The 22,529-nt window shown below is 55.0% G+C and overlaps 1 protein-coding gene across 5 annotated transcripts in view; it reads right to left on the bottom strand.

Moving 5' to 3' along the window:
- Window positions 1–22,077, bottom strand: part of UBE2F (ubiquitin conjugating enzyme E2 F (putative)) — a 37,897-nt gene extending 15,820 nt beyond the window's left edge. For 2 of the 5 annotated variants that reach the window (XR_005883124.1, XM_040972356.1), the window contains exons 1-4: window positions 21,791–21,922; window positions 19,215–19,348; window positions 11,944–11,973; window positions 7,132–7,197 (exon numbers count right to left, since the gene is read on the bottom strand). Coding sequence is in view for 4 of the 5 variants with exons in the window: in XM_040972356.1 (XP_040828290.1) it covers window positions 7,132–7,197; window positions 11,944–11,973; window positions 19,215–19,332 (214 nt within the window). In the remaining variant the exon portion in view is untranslated. Of the gene's footprint in view, window positions 1–7,131; window positions 7,198–11,943; window positions 11,974–19,214; window positions 19,349–21,790 lie in introns of all 5 variants that reach the window. The other 3 variants (XM_040972358.1, XM_040972359.1, XM_040972357.1) reach the window with 3 other exon arrangements.
- Between the last annotated feature and the right edge of the window lie 452 nt (window positions 22,078–22,529).

The following is a 22,529-nucleotide window of genomic DNA, read 5'->3' as shown; positions in this document are numbered from 1 at the left end:
CCATCCCGACACCAACGAGAGTTCCACTGCTGGAAAACGGAATATCAGCCACACTCACCCACCACAAGATGCAAAATTTAAGACCACAATTCTCGCAAAATTCATCCGCATGGCTTCAGTGCAATGCTGTCAAACGCTCAGCAGGCTTGGGGCAGAGGGTGTATAGGCTGATTCTAAAACACGTAGGGAAAGGCAGAGGATCAAGAGTAGCCAAAGTAGTTTTTGAAAAGGTAGAACAAAGTTGAAGGAGTCAGAAGTCCTCTAATAGGATTTCACGGTTTACTAAGGTGCCACACGGACCAAGACAGTGTCATCTGAGTAAGCACAGACATAAACCACAGCAAGGGTCCAGAAACAGACCTTCCCACACAGAGTCAGGCAGAGTCCCAAAGGGCCAAGGTCAGCCAATGGGAAAAGACAACCAAATACAGGGAGAGACCAGACCCACTTCACACGCAACGTCAGCTCAAAATGTACCACAGACCTAACTGCAGACCTAAAGCTACGGGACGGAACTTTGCATTTCTTTTTTCTTTTTTTTTTTTTTTAAGATTTATTTATTTTTACTGCAAAGTCAGACATGTACATTGAGGAGGAGAGACAGAGAGAAATATCTTCCGTCCAATGATTCACGCCCCAAGTGACCCCAACAGCTGGTGCTGCGCTGATGCAAAGCCAGGAGCTCAGATCCTCCAGGTCTCCCATGCAGGTGCAGGGTCCAAGGCTTTGGGCCGTTCTCGACTGCTGTCCCAAGCCACAGGCAGGGAGCTGGATGGAAAGTGGGGCTGCCAGGATTAGAACTGGCACCCATATGGGATCCTGGCATGTTCAAGGGGAGGACTTGAGCTGCTAGGCCACCACGCCACATCCCTCCCTTTTTTAAAGATGTATTTATTTGTATTGCAAAGTCAGATATGCAGAGAAGAGGAGAGGAGCCAGGAGCTTCCTCCAGGTCTCCCACATGGGTGCAGGGTCCCAAGGCTGCTGCTTTCCCAGGCCACAAGCAGTGAGCTGGATGGGAAGTGGAGCAGCTGGGACACGACCCAGGGCCCACCTAGGATGCTGCTGCTTGCAAGGTGAGGATTTGGCCACTGAGGCATCACGCGGCTCAGTTTCCTCTCGGTTCACAGACCAGAAGGCTCAGGCTGTTGTCATTTGTCATTTCTCCCCCCGGAGACACCTGGGGGGTCAACACAGCGTCAGTCAGACCCCAACAGCCCCTTTCATAGAATGTTATGGGAGTCAATGAGCCTGGAGTGTCGGAAACAACTTTTAACATGGGAATTCTTTGGTTACACATCCCAAGTACACGCCTTAAAAGCCACAACAATTAACTTTGGCACAAGAGTAAACAGAAATCCCTCTAACAGCGCAGAGTCCAGACAGCTCTACTTGCCTGCACACACAGCAACGCATTTCTGACCAAGGTTCAAGGTAGTTCAGTGAAGAAAGGTTTTTTTTTTTCTTTAAACAAATTTTGGAACAGCTGAGTATTACCCCATAGATCAGAGAAAACTCAACCTGTGGGGTGACCGCTGCCATTCCTGTGCCAGGCCGGTCGAGGAGTGAGGTGTGGCACGTGGGGACCTGACAGCTCACCTCTCGGCAGGTGCAGCGAACCCAGGGATTTCCTCATGTGCTTGGTTCTGGGTGAGGGGAAGGTTTCAGGTCAGCATGTTGCCTGGTGTGCTGGTGCACCAGGCCCCGAGATCCGGAGGGTGTGCAGGGATAAAGCACCAGGCCAGCACATGCCAGGAACCTGGGACTCTGGTGGGCAGGCAGAGCTCCGGACTGGCACACCATCCGCTGGGCTTTCAAAGACTGGGCTGAAGAACCCATGTGCTCCCGGGCACAAGGACTGTCCACTTATTAGGGAAAGGGGCAATGGGATACGGGGGAGGGAGGACCACCATGGGAGTGTGCTGCCGGTGAGCAACAACTCCTGACAGGGCTGCTGTCCCTGAGGTAAGCAAGGGATGAGACCTGGTGGTTTGGAGGGTCAGACAAATGCACCAGCCCACAGAGGAGTTCTGAGCTGGGCTTGTTAGCGTGGAATACTGCTGACTACCACACGCCAGCCCACGGGAAACTAGCGCTGGGGGACATAGGAACAGGGAATGGGTCACATTAGGCTGGACCATGACAGTAACCAGCACACAAGAGAACCAAGTTTGGGTGTAGATTCTGTGGGGATATGTGGGCCTAACCCTGTGGAATCACAAGTCCCGCTGGTTAGCTTAAGAGTTGGGGTGGCCAGGGCCCGGCGCGGTGGCGCAAGTGGTTAAAGGTCCTCGCCTTGCACGCCCGGGATCCCATATGGGCGCCGGTTCTAATCCCGGCAGCCCCGCTTCCCTTCCAGCTCCCTGCCTGTGGCCTGGGAAAGCAGTCGAGGACGGCCCAAGGCTTTGGGAACCTGCACCCGCGTGGGAGACCCGGAAGAGGCTCCTGGCTTCGGATCGGCATAGTATCGGCCCGTTGCGCTCACTTGGGGAGTGAATCATGGGACGGAAGATCTTCCTCTCTGTCTCTCCTCTCTGTATATCCGCCTTTCCAATGAAAAAATAATAAAAATAAATCTTTAAAAAAAAAAAAGAGTTGGGGTGGTGGGCCCAACGCATTGGCCTAGCAGCTAAAATCCTTGCCTTGAACACACGAGGATCCCATATGGGCACTGGCTCTAATCCCGGCAGCTCCGCTTCCCCTCCAGCTCCCTGCTTGTGGCCTGGGAGAGCAGGTGAGGACGGCCCAAAGCCCTGGGACCCTGCACCTATATGGGAGACCTGGCGGAAGTTCCTGGCTCCTGGCTTTAGATCGGCACATCACCGGCCCTTGTCGTCATTTGAGGAGTGAATCATTGGATGGAAGATATTCCCCGTCTCTCTTCCTCAACGTACATGCCCGACTTTGCAATAAAAATAAATAAATCTAAAAAAAAAAAAAGAAAAGAGAAAAAAAAAGAAAAAAGAGTTGGGCTGCTGATGCGCTGAGCCAGGCATGACCATGGAACCCTTCAACAGTCATAGGTGCTGGGGCTGGAAACAGCTGGGCAGGTCCAGGCTGCAGCACCTGCATGGGCACCCTAAAACAAGGCATGGGGAAGGCCAAGCCACAACATCCACCGGGGCATACAAAGGCCAGGACGGAGGGTGCAGGTTATGCCAAGTAGGGGCCCAGCACCCGCTGGCATACGTGAGATTTGCGTCTGGGAGTGGGCTTGGTGGGAGAACTTGGGAAACTCCCCTAGTGGGTCATAGCTCCCACTGGTGAGCATGTGGTTCAGGCCTAGGTGTTGGGCAAATGAGCAAGGTAGCTCCACCCACTGGAAAGTGTGTGTATTGGTTTTGGAAGGGGGCAGACCTGGCAGGGCTGAACCTTAGCCCGTTGGCAAGCACACAAGTCAGGCTAGAGTGCGGGTCATGCCAGACTAGGCTGCCACACCTGCTGGTGTACATGAGCCAGGGATGGGAGAAGACTGAGCAGGGCTAGGTTGTAGCACCTGCCAGTGAAGAGTTGGAACTAGGGGTTGGCCGGGGCAGGCCAGCTATAGCATGAAGTTGAAGGCCACAGGTGAGGGGCTATGTCAAGCTGGGTCAGAGCAACCACTGGCACATGTGAGATCTGCGGCTGGGAACAGACCTGGTTGGGGAGCTAAGGGGACGTCCTGGTTGGGTTGTGGCTCCACTGGTGAGTGCGAGGGCTGGAGTGAGTACAGCAATCTGATCTGGACACAGCTGCAGTGTTCCTCAGCCCAGGTGTGGACTGGGTCTGGGGTGTGCAGGACTGGACTAGACTTCAGTACCCACTGGTGCCTGTGAGAACCAGGGTAGATGTACTATGGGATAGGCTAGGTCTCTGCCCCTGCTGAGCCAAGTGTGAGCTGTGTCTGGGTGGGACCAGGATAGGCTGGGCTGTAACACTCAACAGTGTGAACTAGAATGGGTGAGGGCTAGTCAGGAAAAGCCCGTGTTCCTGCTAGGACAGGAGGTGGACTAAGTCGGGCTGGGCCACTGGCCAACATGCACAAGATCTGGCATCGGAGAGGTTCTGATGCAGGAGCCTGGGCAACTCCTCTGGGATCACTTCAGATGCGGTTTCTTTGAGGATCCCTCCAACTGAACCATTGAACTCAGAACTCCAACCATAAAGAGAAATGCAGGTTCCCTGGTTTAACGTGGAGTGCATGTGTCAGAGCCGGGCCTCCTCAGTGGTTGAGACGGAGCACTGGGCAGCTTATCCAGGTGCACATGGGCGATATGGCAGTACAATGGAGTCTGCAGAGGACACCTGGCAACACAACAGAGGATGCAGGACAGAACATATGGGTCAACTACCCCGGCCTAGTGTTGGCATTGAATACCTGGGCAAATGGAGACTCTAAGGTGGACTAGAGACTAATCAACCAGTGGATTCTGGAGAGATTTCATCATACTTGGAGTGGTGACATTGGCAGTAATTCAGAATTGTTGAACTATCAAAACCACTTGAGCAGGACCCTCGGAGCATGCCCCATGTTGGGGACCCTGGGGTGGCGTTGGGTGGCTGTCCCCCAATCCAGGGTACAGAGGCGGTTGTGAGGCTGTGTGTAGCTTCTCCCCTTATAAACACAGCTGAAAATCTCCTAAAAGTTACCGTCTTTCCTGACTTAGGAACTCCACACTTGAGGAAAGGGAAATAATATGGCATAAAACCGTTGTGTGTGAATATGCAAACCCAGCAAGAATCCAAATGTCACCAAGAGGAAAATAAACTATAGCATATTTATGCAAAGAATAAAAGGGGTAGAAAACCATGATACAAATTAACAGATGTGAATTAAAAACTTGTAAAAGAAAGAGGTAGACTAATGGATGTCTATATAATCTTTCAATTCTGTTTCCGTGGACTTCCTGAAATATCTTTGTAATATTCTACTTACACGAGATTCAATCATGAATAGAACTAATTTATAGCAATCGAGGAGAAATGAGTTTTGGGTGAGGTGAGAGTGGCAGAGGAGCTGGCTCTAAGAGGCAGGAGACACTGCTGGCTGGTGGAGCGAGCAGTGGTCACCCAAGGGCACAGCTTTTCAAAACACCTGTAGCCGTTCTAACTGGTGCAGTAAAACACCTCACTGTATTTTAAAAGATTTAAGTCTGTTCTGCTCCCCATCACCAAATTACTTTCCCAAGCATGAAGGATCATCAAACACCATCGGGACCATCACTCAGTGCAGGTGGCAACCAGAATGAGCTCTGAGCCACAAACACGGATGCAGCTTCCCCACGCCGCACCCCAATGCCAGCACGCTTGGACTAAGGCTTCAGAGCAAGTCCAGTTGGGCTGCAGGCAAGGCAGGAAGCACCCCAGCTTTCCCCTCACAGGCCCCACAAATCAGGCTGAGCTAGCTACCTTTTCATGACAATAATGTTCCCAAGTTCACTTACTACAAATACAAACACTTGGTTATTAAGTAGTACCAACACAACAAACACAAGTTACTTTTTAATCTGAAGAAGAGTGAATACTTAAATTGTAACAAGTATGCTCCATTTCCAAGAAGGATGTGAAAGACGTGGCATATACAACCGTAGCAGCTATAACATTATGTGATGTATCATTTATCAGGGAGTGGACTGGACAGTAAGAGGCCTGGAAGCCAAGGTCTGTGAGTGCCAAGGTTCCCAGAGTTCATGCTGGACACTGGGTGGAGCGACAGAAGCCCTGGCCCTGGGGAATGCTCTCAGCAGGTGCAGTGACTTGGCACACTGAACCGCTCTTGATTCACGCAAGTAGCAGCCAGTACAGGATGGATCACCAAGGAGACATGCCAGCGTGCCCAGAACCTGCTGCGGGTTCTGGTCAGCGGTCAGGACATGCATCACCTTCCCTCACCGCCCTGACTTCACAGGACAGGCCTCTTCCCAAGAGGCCGAGTGTAACCACCTTCCTGTCCTCTCTTCATCTCAGAAGGATTGGTACCCAACTGAGTTCATATTGTGTCCTTGACTCCGTGACAAATTTTTATTTTAAGTTTTTAAGCACATCTAACAGTGGGCTTTCCCTTGATTTCTTTTTAACACATTTTCCTCAGAAAAACACACCTTACCCCAGGACGGGCAGGCCAGGACTCAGCCACTGTCTCAGTGTCCCTGACCAAATGTCTGCATTCTTTATTTCTCAGGTAGCTGTGACAAGGCTCTCAGTGTCTCACTCATGACGCTCCCTCCTGGTTCATCTCACCACCCATCTCCCTCCCTACCATGCCACCCAGCACTCACTTTGCAGGATCAGCGCCAGTGGGCTGGCAGTGTGCCCGTGAGTCACTCTCAGAGCTGCAGCATTAGGAAGGGGTACCTCCATGCCTCTTGCTGCCCAGCCTAACCCAGAACGTGCAGTGATCTGCAGATGGCACTCTGGAGTACCAAGGACAGCCGGCAACAAGACCATAGGCTAAGTACTAAGTACTGACTCCATCCTTGCCACTCTCCCGAGGGGGCTGGGCACCAGCTCCACTGTGTGCAGGCAGGCTGCTGCTGAGAGGTCTGGCAATCTGACCAAGGGCACACAGGGGGCATTCGTCACGGTACGTGCATGGTTTCAGCTTCTGTTTCTATGTGCTTACTGACATACACACCGCTGGGAGGTCCGTCTCTATGTGTTACTGACATGTACACGCCGGGAGGTCCGTCTCTATGTGTTACTGACATGTACACGCCGGGAGGTCCGTCTCTGTGTGTTACTCACATGTACACGCCGGGAGGTCCGTCTCTATGTGTTACTGACATGTACACGCCGGGAGGTCCGTCTCTGTGTGTTACTCACATGTACAAGCTGCGAGGTCCGTCTCTATGTGTTACTGACATGTACACGCCGGGAGGTCCGTCTCTATGTGTTACTGACATGTACACGCTGGGAGGTCCGTCTCTATGTGTTACTCACATGTCCACGCTGGGAGGTCCGTCTCTATGTGCTTACTGACATATAAACCGAAGGCCTTAAGATTACCTTACTCTGTTTTCCTAAAGCTACAGAGCTTTACATGGAGTGATTACTCATATTAATGTCCAACTTTTTTAAAAGCTAGAGAACAAATCAAGCAGAAGATCACAGTTTTGGGTAGCCTTTAGAGTTGGTGTGAAGTCAGCGTATTACCTGGGGTGACAGTGAGCTGGAAGCAGTGCAGCTTGTTCGGGTCAGGAAAATGCACTTTACACGTACCTACAAAAGAGACAGCACATCAGGAGGGCAGGGCCCTGCCAGCGGTCCCCACGAGGAGCTCACCCCGGCCCACACACAAAGGACTCAGATGGCCCATGGACTCAGGCAGCTGATGACAACCTGCTAAGCGGCCACTATGTGCTTTCCTCATTCTCTTCCACACTGAGCTGTCTCTAGCTCACTCCACATGCACATGCTTTCCTTCAATAGTCACCACAAAGATCTTTCGTTAACTCAACCACTGAGCTACTTAACCATGCCTGCACAGCTCAAGACTGGTGTATGTGGACAGGCTGACTGAACACAGGGAGCCCAGGACGACTCCCCGTCTGTCCTCCGAGCATGGAGACACAGCCTAACCCGTGCCCACCATGGCAAAGGGGAGGCGCCCACCTGGAGCTCCCTGGAATTCAACATCGCCACACCTTCCTGGCACCTCAACGTGCCCTGCTGGTGCTCACAGACTGCAGGGCACACAGCTCAGAGCCTCTGGCAGCCAGTGTGTGCAGGAAGGCTGCTTCCTTTACGCAAATGGCACCAAGAGTGGGAACCACTCAGGGAACAAGGAATCTGAGTGGAAATGCATGCAACTCCTCTGCATTGACCTATAATCTCGGACAATAAGCAGAGCACCTCGGTTACCTAGTGATGTAATGCCTTTCACACTTGCTTTATAATTCTGTAACATGAACTTGCACACTTAGATTCAGAAGTCGCCTTAAGACCATGTGGCCAGGGCCCGGCGCTGTGGCGCAAGTGGTTAAAGGTCCTCGCCTTGCACGCCTGGGATCCCATATGGGCGCCGGTTCTAATCCTGGCAGCCCCGTTTCCCTTCCAGCTCCCTGCCTGTGGCCTGGGAAAACAGTCGAGGACGGCCCAAAGCTTTGGGAACCTGCACCCGCGTGGGAGACCCGGAAGAGGCTCCTGGCTTCGGATCGGCATAGTATCGGCCCGTTGCGCTCACTTGGGGAGTGAATCATCGGACGGAAGATCTTCCTCTCTGTCTCTCCTCTCTGTATATCCGCCTTTCCAATGAAAAAATAATAAAAATAAATCTTAAAAAAAAAAAAAAAAAAAGACCATGTGGCCCAACACTCTCAGCCAGGACAACAGAAAGGTCCAGGGAGGCTTGATGGCCAGCTCAAGGTCACAAACCAACACAAGGAACATTTCCAAAGAAGGAACTACATCACAACCCCTTCCACTGCTGAGGTCTCATTTCCTTCTCAGTGCTTGTGGGCCCCTGAGAATGACACCCCAAGACAAAGGCCGCTCACTCTGTGTATGAGATCCTGCATGATTGCTGTTAGTGACACCCAGAGTTCAGGCCCGCTTCACCCCAGAAATACTGATGAGACTGTTTAAACAATTTTCCTTGACCTGTTAAAATAATTGACTAAATTATTAAATTATTAATAATTATTATTAATAGCTATTAATAATTATTAAATTATTATTATGGTTAAATATGCATCTTATTTAAGAGGAGGAAGGGTTTTTTTTTTGGTAATTTGGTCAGTGATATCTTGTGTATGTTAATGTTTAAAAGAACTGGTCACTTTCTTTGAAAGGCACAGCAACGAGGGTAGGGGTGGGATGTAGACAGAATGAGAGGTCTTCCATCCGCTGCATCACTCCCTAAACTGGGGCCGGGGTCAGGACTCGCCCAGCCCAAAGCCAGAAGGAGGAGCCCCAGTGGGGTCCCCCATGGGGCCAAGCTTTAGCTGCTTCCCAGCTATAGGGGGCTGGACTACAAGTGGAGCTCGAAGCAGAGCTCCACAGAGCCCCCTGCAGTGTTTACTTGTTAATAGTGAGCGAGAGCTCAGGCTACAGGTGGTTCCACACCTGCGGGATGCCCAAGGGAAGCCCTTGGCCCTGCTTGGCCCAGTCCCAAGCACTGCAGCTAGGGAGTCAACTGGCAGTCTTTCCTTTCACCTTCTGACTTTCAAATAAATAAACAAACAAACTTTGGCAGGGGGCGGGGAAAAGTGGCCATAGTCCTTACTCAAAAAAAAAATATATATATATATGGCTAAGGGACCTGCGTCCTGTGTTGGTCTGCCTGGACTCAGTGGAATGCAGACCCTAAGAGGCAGCGGTCACAGCACAGCTGGCCATGCTCCCAAGGGAGAGCCAGCAGGTAAAGGCTCAGGCTCGCTTCCTCTCCAACTGATCAATGCAGAGGAGAAAGCTGGTACCAGAGTCCAAGCCCCTCCCCCAAGTCACACATTCAGAACCGCACAGGGGACACCTAGAACACGCCTCATTTGGGGCCCGTTATGGAACAGCTGGTCAAGCTCAGTCCCACGGCTCTTCCCCTGATCCAGCTCCCTACTAATGCGCCAGGGAAAGCAGCAGAAGATGGCTCCGTTCCCCACAGGGGAGACCCAGCTGGAACTCTGGCTCTGCCTGGCCCGGCCCTGGTTGGTGTGGCCATCTGGGGGCTGAACCAACAAATGGAAGATCTCTGTCTCTTCTATCATCCTGTCTTTCAAATATATATGTGCGCGTATACACACGATTTTTAAAATCTTTTCCCCTATCTTAACCTGAAAGGATAAAAGCATCTGAAATGTAAGTAACAAGAGCATCTAACTAGGGTTAGGTAAATGGTTTAGGTATCGGCTGAGGTGTGAACCCACCATCAACAGCACAGACATAGAAACCATCTCCTCTAATCAGGAATGAAGAAATCACCAAGGTGGATTCAGAACTGTAAAACTACTAAAGAAAATAAAAATTGTAAAGCTCAAGACAAGGTTAAGCTTCAAAAAGGCAAAAGGTTAAAAGTGAGATTTGTTTTAGCTTCATTAAAACTCAAGAATAAGGTTTTTCTCTGTACAAGGTAGGCCAGGACTCAGGAGAATCAGCGCTCCAGCTGTGAGCACGCAGGCAGTGTTTCAGACCACCCACCACGCACAGTGAAGGTCTGCCCGGGCGTCGCCTGCCTCCTCTCCAGAATACTGCACTTCATCCTTGCTGGGTGGGGTGGACGGGAGCCGTGTATGCGCCATGCAGGAATGTGCAGGGGGCAGCGGGAAGGAAGGACGCAGGCAGCACACACTGCTTCTAACTAACACCTTGGCTATCAGGTTCAAGGTGAACCATCCTGGTCTGAAAGCCAATCATGAGATGTCTGCATCTAAACTAGGCTCTAGGAGTTAAACCCAACCGTCTGATAGGGTTCATCTTTAAAAACATCGCGAATGGGGCTCAAGCAGGGGCATAGCAAGTCACTCCTCGGCCTCCGGTGTCTGCATCCTATATGGACACTGGCTCTGGTCCCGATACTCCACTTCTGATTCCTCTCCCTGCTGATACTCCTGGGAAAGCAGTGGAGGATGGCTCAGGTCCTCGGGCTCCTGCACCAACATAGTAGATCCTAAGAGGCTCCAGGCTCCCAGCTTCAGACCTACCTAGGTCTGACTTGGGGTGTGAGCCAGCAGATGAAAGATCTCTCTCTCTTTTGCTCTCTCTCAGTAAATCTGATTTTCAAGTAACATAAATATTTTTAAAAAGAACAGAATGAATCATTTGTTGGGGGAATTTATCTGTGGCTTGCAGGTGAACACACATTCAACGCAGAGGCCCACGGTGAGGTCCCAGGGAGCGGGAGGTAGAAGTTTACTTCTGTTTCCTAAGAGCAGAGCATCTTAGCACACATGGACGCAGGTGGATGCAGGCAGACCAAGGGGACAAGCATCACACAGCAGTGCGTCCACCCTGCCTCACCTCCGTTTCCCTTGAGCATTTTGAAACAAATCACTTCATCTATAAATACTTCAGCACATCAAGACAATCTTTAAATAGAGTCCCAAGGCATCACACTTAGTTTTGAGTTGAAGAAAACTGAGGTCAAACCATCCATGTTTTAACTGAGACTCAGAGTAAGAAATGTACTCTCTGTCATAAATGCACACTACATGGTGGACCACATACAGCTGATTCCACTATGAGGGTTGGGAACGCAGGCTTAGGGGGCCACGGGCAAAGTCAGCTGGGCCTCCAAGACAGCCAGTCCTCTGGGACATCCACCCAAAGGGGCCACAGGCAGGGTCCCTCTCAGCCCTGTCCTCTGGAGTGTCCCCCCAAGAGCAGGAGACTCGGCAGGCGCCCCCTGCCAACAGGGCCTGGAACCTCCGACCAGTTTCAGATCCAGCATAGGGGTAACAAAGCTGACATGAGAACGAATTAGAATGGCCACAACTTTCAGATTGTTATGGTCCTAAGAAATATAAAGGACTTGGAAAGAAAGAATGATTCACAAATAAGAAAATGCATCATATCCCACACGCATGTGCAGCCTGGTAATCTGCATCGGTGTGTCAGGCCCAAGCACAGCGCTGCCTGCTGACGTCAAGGCCGCGCGGCCAGCCCACCTCCAACACAAATGACAGAAAACACCTTCTAGAGCAAAAACGTAGCACCACTAACAGAAACAGGACTGCCCACTACCACGTCCTAGCCTGGCACTCCAGGAGGACGTGGCACGGGACCCATGTGGACAACACACAAGATCGAGCTGGGTGGGTCTCGGCTACCCGGGGAGGGTGTCCTGCATACGCTGCACACACCATGGCTTCAGCCCCTTAAGTGCCCTGGACTGCGCCCCTAGCACACACAACAACAGGGATGTTCCTTCTTTCCCTTGCCTTTTTTTTTTTTTGCCACACAAGGTGATTAAAACAAGTTTCTTTGTGTAATTCTTCCATAGTACTTGGCGTTCAATTGGGATGCTATACTTACAGGGTAAATTAGCTTCAAGTTCTGCAACCTCTGTAGAAACAAAGAGATTATTGTTAATATTAATCAATTACTCCATATAAAGTCACTAGCTCTAACTTAGCAATTTTCTCTAGAACACAGAAGAAAGAAAATAAACTGTTTGAACTGCAACTTGGTCTACATTTTAAACACTTGGCCAATTTAGTAGACTTCACGTACAAAAAGTGACTTACACCAAGCCAGCCAATTCAGGCAAAGGTCCTCGAGTGTTCCCTTCCATGTCACCACAATCATTCAAGTCAACACAGAAACTACTCATAGGTGAAGTCTTCTCATGCCGCTGGCATCCCGGTCACTGCCCTTCCCACGCACCTGCCACAGCACCAGGGGACGGCCCACGCACTGGGAGCCCTCCACTCACGTGGGAGCCCAGAAGAAGCTCCTGGCTTCTGGCTTTGCCTGGTGCAGCCCAGACTACTGCAGCCCTGCGGGGAGTGGATCAGTGAGCGGGACATCTGTTTCTATCTCTCGTTTTCTCTTTGTAACTCAGACTTCTGAATAAGTAAATCTTCCTTTAAAAAATAAAATATTTCAGAATAAATTTAACTAATTTAACACTGAAAATGAAAAAGCACTGATTATAAAAAATTGAAGATGACACAAATAAATACAAACAAACCCTGTATTCTGCAGGGATTAGAAGAATTAACGTTAGGATGCCCACACGACACAAAGTGATGTATAGATTCAATGCAATGTCTTCCAGAATGCCAATGCAGTTTCACAGAATGACACGTGTCCGACACCACAAAGATTCTGACGAGCCAGTGCCTCGGGAATACACCTGGAAGTCGCACGCTGGTTTCAATCACAGTAATTGAAAATAGGATGACACGGACATAAAAACAGGCTCACAGACCAATGAAACAGAATAGGAAGCCAGAAATCAATCCAAACGTTATCAATGAGATGTGGAGACAGCCTCTCAGAGATGAGCTGGGCAAGGTGGACACCCACACAGCATGAGACAGATCCAACACCGTATCTACAACCAAGTCCAAATGGGCTTGACACAAAACATAAATCCTGAAACTAACGCTTCTGAGGAAAGTACAGGGAATACTTTGCCTGACAGATATGGGGTTTGTTTGTCTGTTTGTTTTTGGATATCATACAAAAGCTCAGGGAGCAAAAGCAAAACTAAACAAGTGAGCTAAACAATTCCTGCACAGCAGCAGAGGTTTTCAACAAAATGAAAAAGGCGGCCAACTGCTTGGGAGGAAATGTTGGTAAGTCATTATCTGGTGAGGTGTTACTATCTAAACAGTTAAAAAGCAAAACACAAATAGCATGAATAAAAATGGAGTGACCAACAGGATGTGTCTTCAAAGACGACATAAAAATGCCCACCAGGCATATGAAAATGTGCTCAACATCACGAGGCATCAAGAAGGCAAGTCAGGAAGCCGACGAGCCACGACCTCTCAGTACCTGGAACCGGAGCAGAGGGACCTGGCGCTCAAGGCTGGGCCAGGGAGTGGGGGGTGGAGGGCAGCAACGAGGCTGACCGCCTCTCCTGCAGGGGGCACGCGGGGCCCCTCACGCACAGTAGGGACTCAGTTGCAGACTGGACGTTTCACAACAGCTTTGTTGAGAGACAACTGATACAGGACAGACCCGTCTTCCGGGACCTGCCCTTAAGTGCTGATTCCCCGGGCCATCTGCCTTGGCCCACTTACACCAGACGCCTGGCAGACCCACGCCTCTTAAGGCCCTCGGCCTTCAGGCCCTGCTACAACAAAGCCTATCTTTACCTGCGTGGCTTTTCCTTTTTCCATTCTTTTTTTCAAGATTTATTTACTTTACTTAAGGGCTGATATTCAGAGAGGAGAGACAGAGAGAAAAAGATCTTCCATCTGCTGGTTCACCCCCACAGACCACAATGGCTGGAGCAGAGCTGATCCGAAGCCAGGAGCCAGGAGCTTCCTCCAGGTCTCCACATGGGTGCAGGGTCCCAGGCTTTGAGGCATCCTTTATTGCTTCCCCAGCAGGGAGCTGGATGGGAAGTGGAGCAGCCAGGACCTGAACACCCCCCTCTGCCAAGGACACCAGCCCTGGCAGTAAAGGTACAGAACCTACAGATATCCTCTTCCAGGTCATGGACACCTCTCCTGCCGAGCAGCCCAGCATTTCTGGGAGGCGCTGGCATCTTGCACAACTCCACAGCTGCAAAACTTCCTTCTGAGAAATGAAACTCTTCCTTTTCAAAGTTCAAACCGCAGGGCCCCCTGCAAGCACGACTACCGTGAAACAGCAGAGCCCGCTGAGCCCCCACTCGGCACACACTCCCACATTCCACTTGGGCCGCACACAGCAGGCTCACTGCTGCTTCCCCAGCCTCCTGTCACCTCCTCATGGGTGGGACCATGCAGCCTGCCCCTGCCCCTGCTCAGTCCCTCGCACTGGGCGGGGCAAATGCTGTGCTTGGGTAACAGGGTGAGGGCTCACGCTGTGAGCTCCTGTGGGGCTGGGAGCCATTCTACCCACAGGCGAATCTGCAGAGAACACCCCCGCCCTTGGATGTGAAAGCCCTAAGCCCCTAGTGAGCTGACACCTGGAGTGGGGCTTCAGCAGATGCTAACACAAGGTTAATTCACAATCCAAGAAGCCGCCAGAAGATAACCATCAGGTCAGAGGAGGTGAGGAGGGCGGGGCTAACCAGAGAAAACAGTGCTGGCCCTCTCTCCCCAACAGGACACAGTGCAGAGGCAGCCAGGTGAGCCAGAGAACCTCACCCACCCAGGAGCCAGATCTGCCAGTGCCCTCTGTGAACTCGGTCCTGGCCTCCAGCCGGCAGATCCGTGAGAAACCAATGCCTGAGACCATCTGGCCCGCAGGCCAGTCACAGACGCCAGCCCTAGTCCTCACCCCATCAGACAATTCCAGGCTGAGCAGCCAGGACCTTCTGCCTGGGCAGCAACCCAGCAACTTCCCACAAGGCCTGGCTGCTTCCTCCCACGTGACCCTGGCCTCCAGAGATGTCCTTGCAGGCCAAAACTAAAACAACACCACTCTTCACCGGTGTCAGGCATTCAAATTCAGTCGCACCTCTTTTGCACTCCTGGAGCCCCTCATCTAGGACATATGTGGGTCACAGGACATCAGCCCCTCCAGAAAGCGTGGTGGCACGCCGTTCCCTCTGCACTCCAAGGCTTCCCAGCCCCACACTCTGGGACGCGGCTGTAGCTCCGCAGCAGAGCGCAGCGTCACTGAGCATGGACCCCAGGGCTCGTGCCGCCTGCTTCCAGCATGCACACAGCAGAGGCCACCCCGACCCCTCACCCATGGCGTGCACAAGTCCTCCCTGCCCTGCTGGGCGATCAGAGCACAAGAAGGAACTGCCGAGGCTGCCAGGCCTGCCCCACTGGCACTGAGCCTCAGCCAAAGCAAGGAAAGGCCAGCCCGTGGCTAACTGCTCAACCCCATGTCAGTCACTGCTATAACCCTCAACCCAGAGTGGACTAACTTAAAAGGCAGAGTTACAAGGTGACAGTGAGTAAGTGAAAGAAAGCATCTCCCATCCGCCAGCTCACTCCCTAAATGGCCGCAATCGCTGGAGCTGGGCTGGTCTCAACAACAGGGGCTTCCTCCAGGCCTCTCAAGGACTTGGGCCATCTTCTGCTATTTTCCTAGGCCATAAGCAAGAAGCTGGATGGGAACTGGGGCAGCCGGGACTTGAAGTGATGCCCAAATAGGGTATGGGCACTAAGGACAGCAGTTTTATCCACTATGCCACAGAGCCGGTCCTGCTGGAGTTTTTAAACCTGTTTTACAGCACATTACTCCCCCAGCCTCACGCTGTTGAGTGCTGCAATGAATGCCAGGGCCAGCACTGTCCACTCGCCAGGGTCCTGGGCGAAGGCAGCAGGAGAAAGCAGCTCTGGGGAACAGGTGGTTCTTTCTCCTTCCAGAAACAGCACGGGCCTGGGGGTATATGACAGGCCTGTTACAAAGGAACGAAAGGCCCACAAACAGCATTGCTCCTCAGAACCAGCAGCCCACATGGAGGGAACGCTGCAAGTCTGGTGGGCGGGTGGCCCAGCCCCTGCCCCGAGGGGCGAGCCCAGAGCATGGAGGGTACACACAACACCCGTCCCCTCCGGCCAAAGCCAGAGAATGTTGTCAGGAGTCACCTGGGCCACAGGCGACATTCCCTGACCCCAGAGCTGACCGTGAACAAGCTCCACCTCAAATCTGAACATGAACAAGGACCCTGCCAGCCCAGCAGAGTCCCAGGAGGCCTCCCAGGGCCCCTGACAATGCACTGGTGTTAAAGGGAACAAGTGAGAGATCAGGGGGACAAGTGGACATTCAGCCGGCACAGGAAGAAGTGCCAACCTTGGAGATACAGACAGCAGTGAATCCTGCCCAGCAGGGTGTTCCTAGGGGTGGGGAGCACCACTGGACTCTGACCTTGACAGACTCAGGCAGGACACACACCCACCAGTCACACAGACGGCTCTGGCAAGGACTGCCCGGCCAGGCCTCCAGGAAACACATAGATCCAACACCCTGCTTCCTCAGTGACCCGCACGTTCCTAGAACTGCTTCTCCCAGCACCCACCCAGTTCTGGCCCGGAAGGCACCCCAGGAAACACCTGTGTGGCCACTGCAGGACAGCCCGGGAGCCTCTGGGAGCCTGAGGTCAAACAGGGAGAGCTGACACCAGCCTCCTGTCACCCTTCAGACTTGGGCCCACTATTCCAAGAAAAATAAGACCCCCTGAGCTGTGCAGTGGCTCCGTCGCACGGCCAAAGCCCACATCGCAGGCCAGTAAGGCACCACACCAGCCAACCCCTGGCCTGTCAGTGTTGGTGGTCTGCGATGTGTTGGAAGGTTTGGCCAGCGTGCAAGCTCTACAACTGCTTGGCACAGCTCTACCCACCTCCACCAGGGTTGTTCTGAGGATGCTCTGTAATAGCGGCCCTGCACGACCTCTGTCCCCAACCAGAAACCCAGCCATGGCACTAAGTCCACACAGACTTTTCTACAACATGCTGATCCTCACTCCAGCCCAGGAGAGCAACAATGGCAGCGATCCTGCTGGCCTTAAAAGCTCCATGGAGAGTTCGCAGGGAGAGGACGTCCCCAGAGCACTCCCTGGGATGCCCAGCCAGCTCTGCGGTATTCCCCTCCACAGCACCACTGCCACCAGCACAATCCGCAGGGGGATGCAGGCCACAGCAGCCAGCGGCGAGGCAACAAGACTCCCAAGTGCAAGCCGCACAGCAAACACGCTCAGAGCAGCCCAGGCGACCACGGCTGCCAGAGCACAGCCCACCTCAGCCCACCTACCTCCCCAAAGCCCACTCATCACTCAGCCAGTCCAGTTCAGGCGGCCATGGCCATCAGAGCACAGCCCCACCCCTGTCCACCCTACCTCCCCCGCCAAGCCCATATACCACTTACCACTTAGCAAGCCCAGCAAAGCAGGTGACAAGAGAGGTGGCCACCAAGTCTAGTGCTGCTACCTGTAAGTGTGTTGGGCCCTAGAGCCTCCCTGAGTCCCAGGGAGGAGGGGAAGAGCAGCCCTCAGGGTTGGTCCTGCATCTCTGCTGACAGCTATTGCCTGCTCAGAGATGGGCCATCAACCCAGCCCAGCATCTACCTCACGTTGAGCAGGTGGCCCTGGAGAGACTCGGGGGACCTGAGCTGGCAGGTCCTAGGGTCACTCCCAGCAGGACCCTGTCGAGAGCTCAGAACCCCTATGACCTTGCTTGCCTAGGACTTGCAGTCCCACCGGCACACAGCTGCGGCCTGGGTAGGCTTCCTGACCTCTCTGCGGCTGCAGGATGAATGCCCACCTGCCATGGCTCAGCGAGTCCACAAGGATGACCCTACCAGGACCTGCTACGGTTAAATGTGCACCTCAGGTGTGGTGGTGCTCACAGGCGGGCGGGTCCCCACAGGGGCTCTGTCCTCAGCCAGGGCTGGAGATCCCACCGGGGGCCATCTCACACACCATGAGCCGTTGCTCCCTCTGGAGGACGCAGGCACAGAGCACATCTTGAAGGTGCCACCACACATGCCATCCTGGTGACTTGGGCTACTGCGGCCTTGAGAACTGTGACAAATAACCCTGCCACAAAGAGACTAAGACAGTGCCCAGGAAAGGGCCTGTCTGGGGTGGCCAGTGCACCAAAGCTTCCTAGCCATGGCCATGATGGGTCAAAAGGATGCGCCAATCTAGCTGTCAGCATGTCCCTGCTCTTCCCCGGCTGTTCTGCCCTCACCGTGGCTCCAGACTAACACCGCCAAGCCCCTAGCCCACAGGCCCCAGATGCCTCCGCAGCCAGAAGCCCTGAAGCCAGGATCTGAGGAGACTTGAGGCCCACGAGGCCAAGTGTCCCCCAGTTCTCACCAAGTGAACCTCCAGTGCTGTAGCAACCCAAGCACAATCCAGAGCCATACTTCACAGGGAGAAGCAGGAGGTTCAAAACAGAACCAACAACTGTTCTTAGTCCACCCTAGGTCTGCACAAACCCAGTACCTTCCCAGCTCAGCGAGCATCCGTGTCGGGGAAGTCCACTGCCTCCACCCATGCCAGTCTCCCACCCTGGGAGTGCTTGGGTCACACCAACACCCAGAACTACGTGCCATCGATCACCATGAGGCAGTTCTGACACAGTGCTCTCCAGGTATGGGAAATGTAAACACCTGTTGTAAGTGTCGCAAGCTGTGAGCAGCTCCAGGGCAGCAAGCCTTTCTTCATGAGCTCCGACGTGCTGTGCAAACTAACTTAACAAATGGATGCAGAACTCTTCCTCACTCACTCACTCACTCACACCCCGTCAAGCACTGCAAACTTCTAAACAGTCTCCAAAGTCAGTCTTCCTTTCCCAGCCAAGACGGTGCAGACGGCTGCAGCCCCAGGACACTGCTCCTGGTGACCGAGGCTGCGCGGACTCACTCCGCTGCCGTAGGCTCCCCACAGATGCCCCGGCGCCTCCCTCCACCTCTCAGGGCAGAAACCCCGTGCTGCGCGGTGGGAAGGCGAGGACCAGGGCGGCGCCGAGACGAGCTGCGCACCTGCTACAGCACCTGCCTGAGGGACAACTCAGGTTCTCGTGCCATCTCCTTGAAACTTCCACAAGGCCCTGATTCTACAAGCGATAATAAACACATTATACTTCAAAATCTTTCTCAACAGGTATTACTATTCAGCTACAGTCTGCCCTGTGTTCCAAGAGAGCTTCTGGTAAATTCCATTTGCCCCCAGGGACAGCACTTACCTTTCACAAGCAGCTTGTCTCTCACTGAAACCCTCCGGGTGGAGTCCGGGGCGCTGGCTGCCGTCCGGGACCCCTTGAGACCGTCGTCCCGCTTCAGTTTGCTGGCCAGGGTCAGCATCCCTGCCACCTTCGCCCTGAAAGAGAACAGACATGGGTCGGACGGGAGCGCCACACAGCGACCGGGCACCGCAGAAAACACAGTCTGTGCCCATGCTGATGTGCTGACAAGTTCTGCACACACCAAGGCTGGCCCTTCCATGAAGGCTCTGAGTAATCCTCCTGCCAGGGCCTAGCTCAACCCTAGGCCTGAAGCAAAACTGTAAAAAGACAAAGTTGAGAACTGAACACACACCGCACCCCCTCTGTGCCGAGCCCAGTCAGGGAGCCTCCCCAGTGCCTGCACCGGGCCCTGTACCCCCAGTATGCTGAGCCCAGTCAGGGAGCCTCCCCAGTGCCTGCACAGGGCCCCGTGCACTGGTATGCCCACTAGTACCCACTAGTACATCCACACCTCCGGGCTGAGCCGGGAGGATGAGGGGCACCCCAAGGCTCTGCCCTCCTCACCGAGGAAAGCTGGAGACACTGTAGCTTGTTAATGTAGCTGCCTCTCCTACTTACATTGTAGCTCACTGAACACAGCTACATTTCTATCGCTTCTTGGCCTTTTGGTTAAGATCAAGTGAGCTACCTTTCTTGGTACCAGCCACATCGAGATGAAGTCACAACGAACACCCCAAACCAGATTCTCTTCTCAGGGGAGCCCAGAGAAAGCAATGCCTTCAAGCTTCTCTTACTGACCTTTAAGCTCACACCACAACTGAGAAAGCCCACACTCTGCACCCACGCAGAGCTTTCCCGCCACCCCTGTCCCCAGCGGAGGCCACGCTCTCTGGAACGTTCTCTGGAGCCAGCCCGCCGCGCCTGGCATGGACTCCACCAACTTCTTTTCATTAAAGTTAAGGCGCATTTCCTTCGCACAGCACATTCTCAGGGAAAAGTCTGCCTTAGTCCAGAACTACTCTCAGGTAACAACACTAGAAGTCCAATACAAGGATCCGCCCTCTCCTCGTTGCCATCCCGTCTTCGCGAGCCCCTCAGAGCCATCGCAGGGCGCTGCTGCCCAATCGGGCCCTTGCCCTGCCTGGAACACTCGCGGTCCCCTGCGCAGCAGCACGCCGCGCGTGGACGTGCGGAGCCCCGGCAGCCCGTTCCCGGGCCCAGCGCACTGGAGGCCCGGGGAGCTAGGCCGCTGCCACCCACACACAAAGGCCGTCGCAAGGCCTGGCTCCTGACCGGGGCCGCTGCACGTGCAAGCTTTCCCGCTGCAGCTCTCCTCCGCTCTGCCTTCTCAGTAAATCACAAAGGCAGCGGCACGGATCCAAACGCAGGCGCAACAGGAGGACCCCACCGCGCACCCGTGTGCACCGGGACGGGGGGACCTGCGTGCACCGGGACGGGGGGACCTGCGTGCACCGGGACGGGGGGACCTGCGTGCACCGGGACGGGGGGGACCTGCGTGCACCGGGACGGGGGGACCCGTGTGCACCGGGACGGGGGACCCGTGGGCACCGGGACGGGGGGACCTGCGTGCACCGGGACGGGGGGACCTGCGTGCACCGGGACGGGGGACCTGCGTGCACCGGGACGGGGGGACCTGCGTGCACCGGGACGGGGGGACCTGCGTGCACCGGGACGGGGGACCTGAGGCGGCGTGCCCAGCAGCGCTCCCAGGGCGATCACTTGACCCCGAGTGCGGTCCTGGCTTGAGGTCCTGGTCAATGTCACACTTCACACAGGCAGCTTGGGACAGCTCCGATCATAACTCGGTGAGCTCATCCGCTCCAGCGTCTTCAGCCTCAGCCTGCCATGCCACCTCCCCAAGCAGACCTCCACGTGGCACAACAGTGCACGCACTGTCACCGTGTCACCTCCCAGGCAGCAGCCACCTTGCCCCCTCACAGCCCTGCGATGCCTTAGCAGGTGCTCCCTGACGCACCGCAGCCGGAGAGCGGTGCCGGCGTGTCCCGCGCCCGGACCGGCCGCTCCGCAGGCTGGCACGGCGACGGGCAGGAGCCCAGGAGGCCTGCACGTGCCCAGCGCCGCCCGGGCCCACGCTGGCACCGCTGCTGACGGCTTGGCACCCCAGCCGGGCCCACAGGGAGCTGGTGGCCCTCGGCAGGACGCTGGGTCCCAGCTGCCTCATCGCCCAGCTTCTGAGAAATCACGATGGCACCAGCCGTGGCCGGGAAGGCTTCCGCAGCCGTCACCGTGGGCAGGCGCTGCAGGACCCTCGGGCCCTTCGGCCTCGGCGCCGGCAGCTCCGCCTGCCCCGCGTGCGGGAGGGCAGGCCGCTCCGGCGGGGTCCCCTCGGCGGCTGGGGTGCCACACCTGGCCCCCGAGGCCAGCAGCTCTGCCCCCACCCGCCTCCCCTCCGCACCCCCACTTCCCGACGCGCACCCCAAGGCCTCAGCCTCCGTGCTCCGGGACGCCGGTGACCCGAGCCCCGCTCCCGCGCCACGCCCAGGACCCCGCCGCCGCGACCCGGCCTGGGCCCGGGCCCGTCCTCCGCCTCTCACCTGGGCCCCCGGAGACAGGCGAGGCGCGCCCGGCGCCCAACACCATGCCCGGCCCGAGCGGCGGCGGCGGCGACGAGACGCGGCCCCTCAGGGCTCCTCAGGCCTCCTCCGGGCTCCTCGCGGCTCTCACGGCCCTCAGGTCTCCTCAGGGCTCCTCGCGGCCCTCACGGCCCCTCAGGCCTCCTCAGGCCTCCTCACGGCCCTCACGGCCCTCACGGTTCCTCACGGTTCCTCACGGCCCTCAGGGCCGCGCCGGCTCCGGGCGGGCGGCGGGACCGGAAGTGGCGGGCGGACACTCGATCTTTCCCCGGCAGCGACCGCGAGGGCAGCGGGCGCTTTAAAAAAAAAAAAAAAAATCAACGCGGCCGAGAACTTTATTGGGAGCTCGATTCGAGAACAGCGGGAGGCAGAGCGCGGTGAGAACCTCTCTGATTGGTAGAGCGCGCGGCTGGGGGCGGGGACATGTGGCTTGGCCCTAGCTGATTGGCTATCGGCGACCGGGGGCGGGGCTTCCCGGCCAGGCACCCGAGGCCCTGACCCGGTGGGAGGCCCGGGGGTCGCGGACGGCTCGTGTCGCCTGGTCCGGGCCGGGGTCGGGGAGAACGGGAGGGATGCCGTGAGCGGCCGGACGGTTGGGCAAGAGGATTGGCCGTGTCAGCTTCTCCTTCTGCAGGCTTTAGCTGAGTGAGCTGCACGGAGGGCAGGGCTGCGGCCCCCTGGGTTGGAGGGTGCCGCTCTG

The sequence above is a fragment of the Ochotona curzoniae genome, unplaced genomic scaffold, assembly GCF_017591425.1.
Source record: "Ochotona curzoniae isolate NIBS_2020 unplaced genomic scaffold, NIBS_Ocur_1.0 contig_2294, whole genome shotgun sequence".
Taxonomy (NCBI): domain Eukaryota; kingdom Metazoa; phylum Chordata; class Mammalia; order Lagomorpha; family Ochotonidae; genus Ochotona; species Ochotona curzoniae.
Note: the sequence above shows the minus strand (reverse complement) of the source record. Positions and strands in the feature narration are given on the sequence as shown.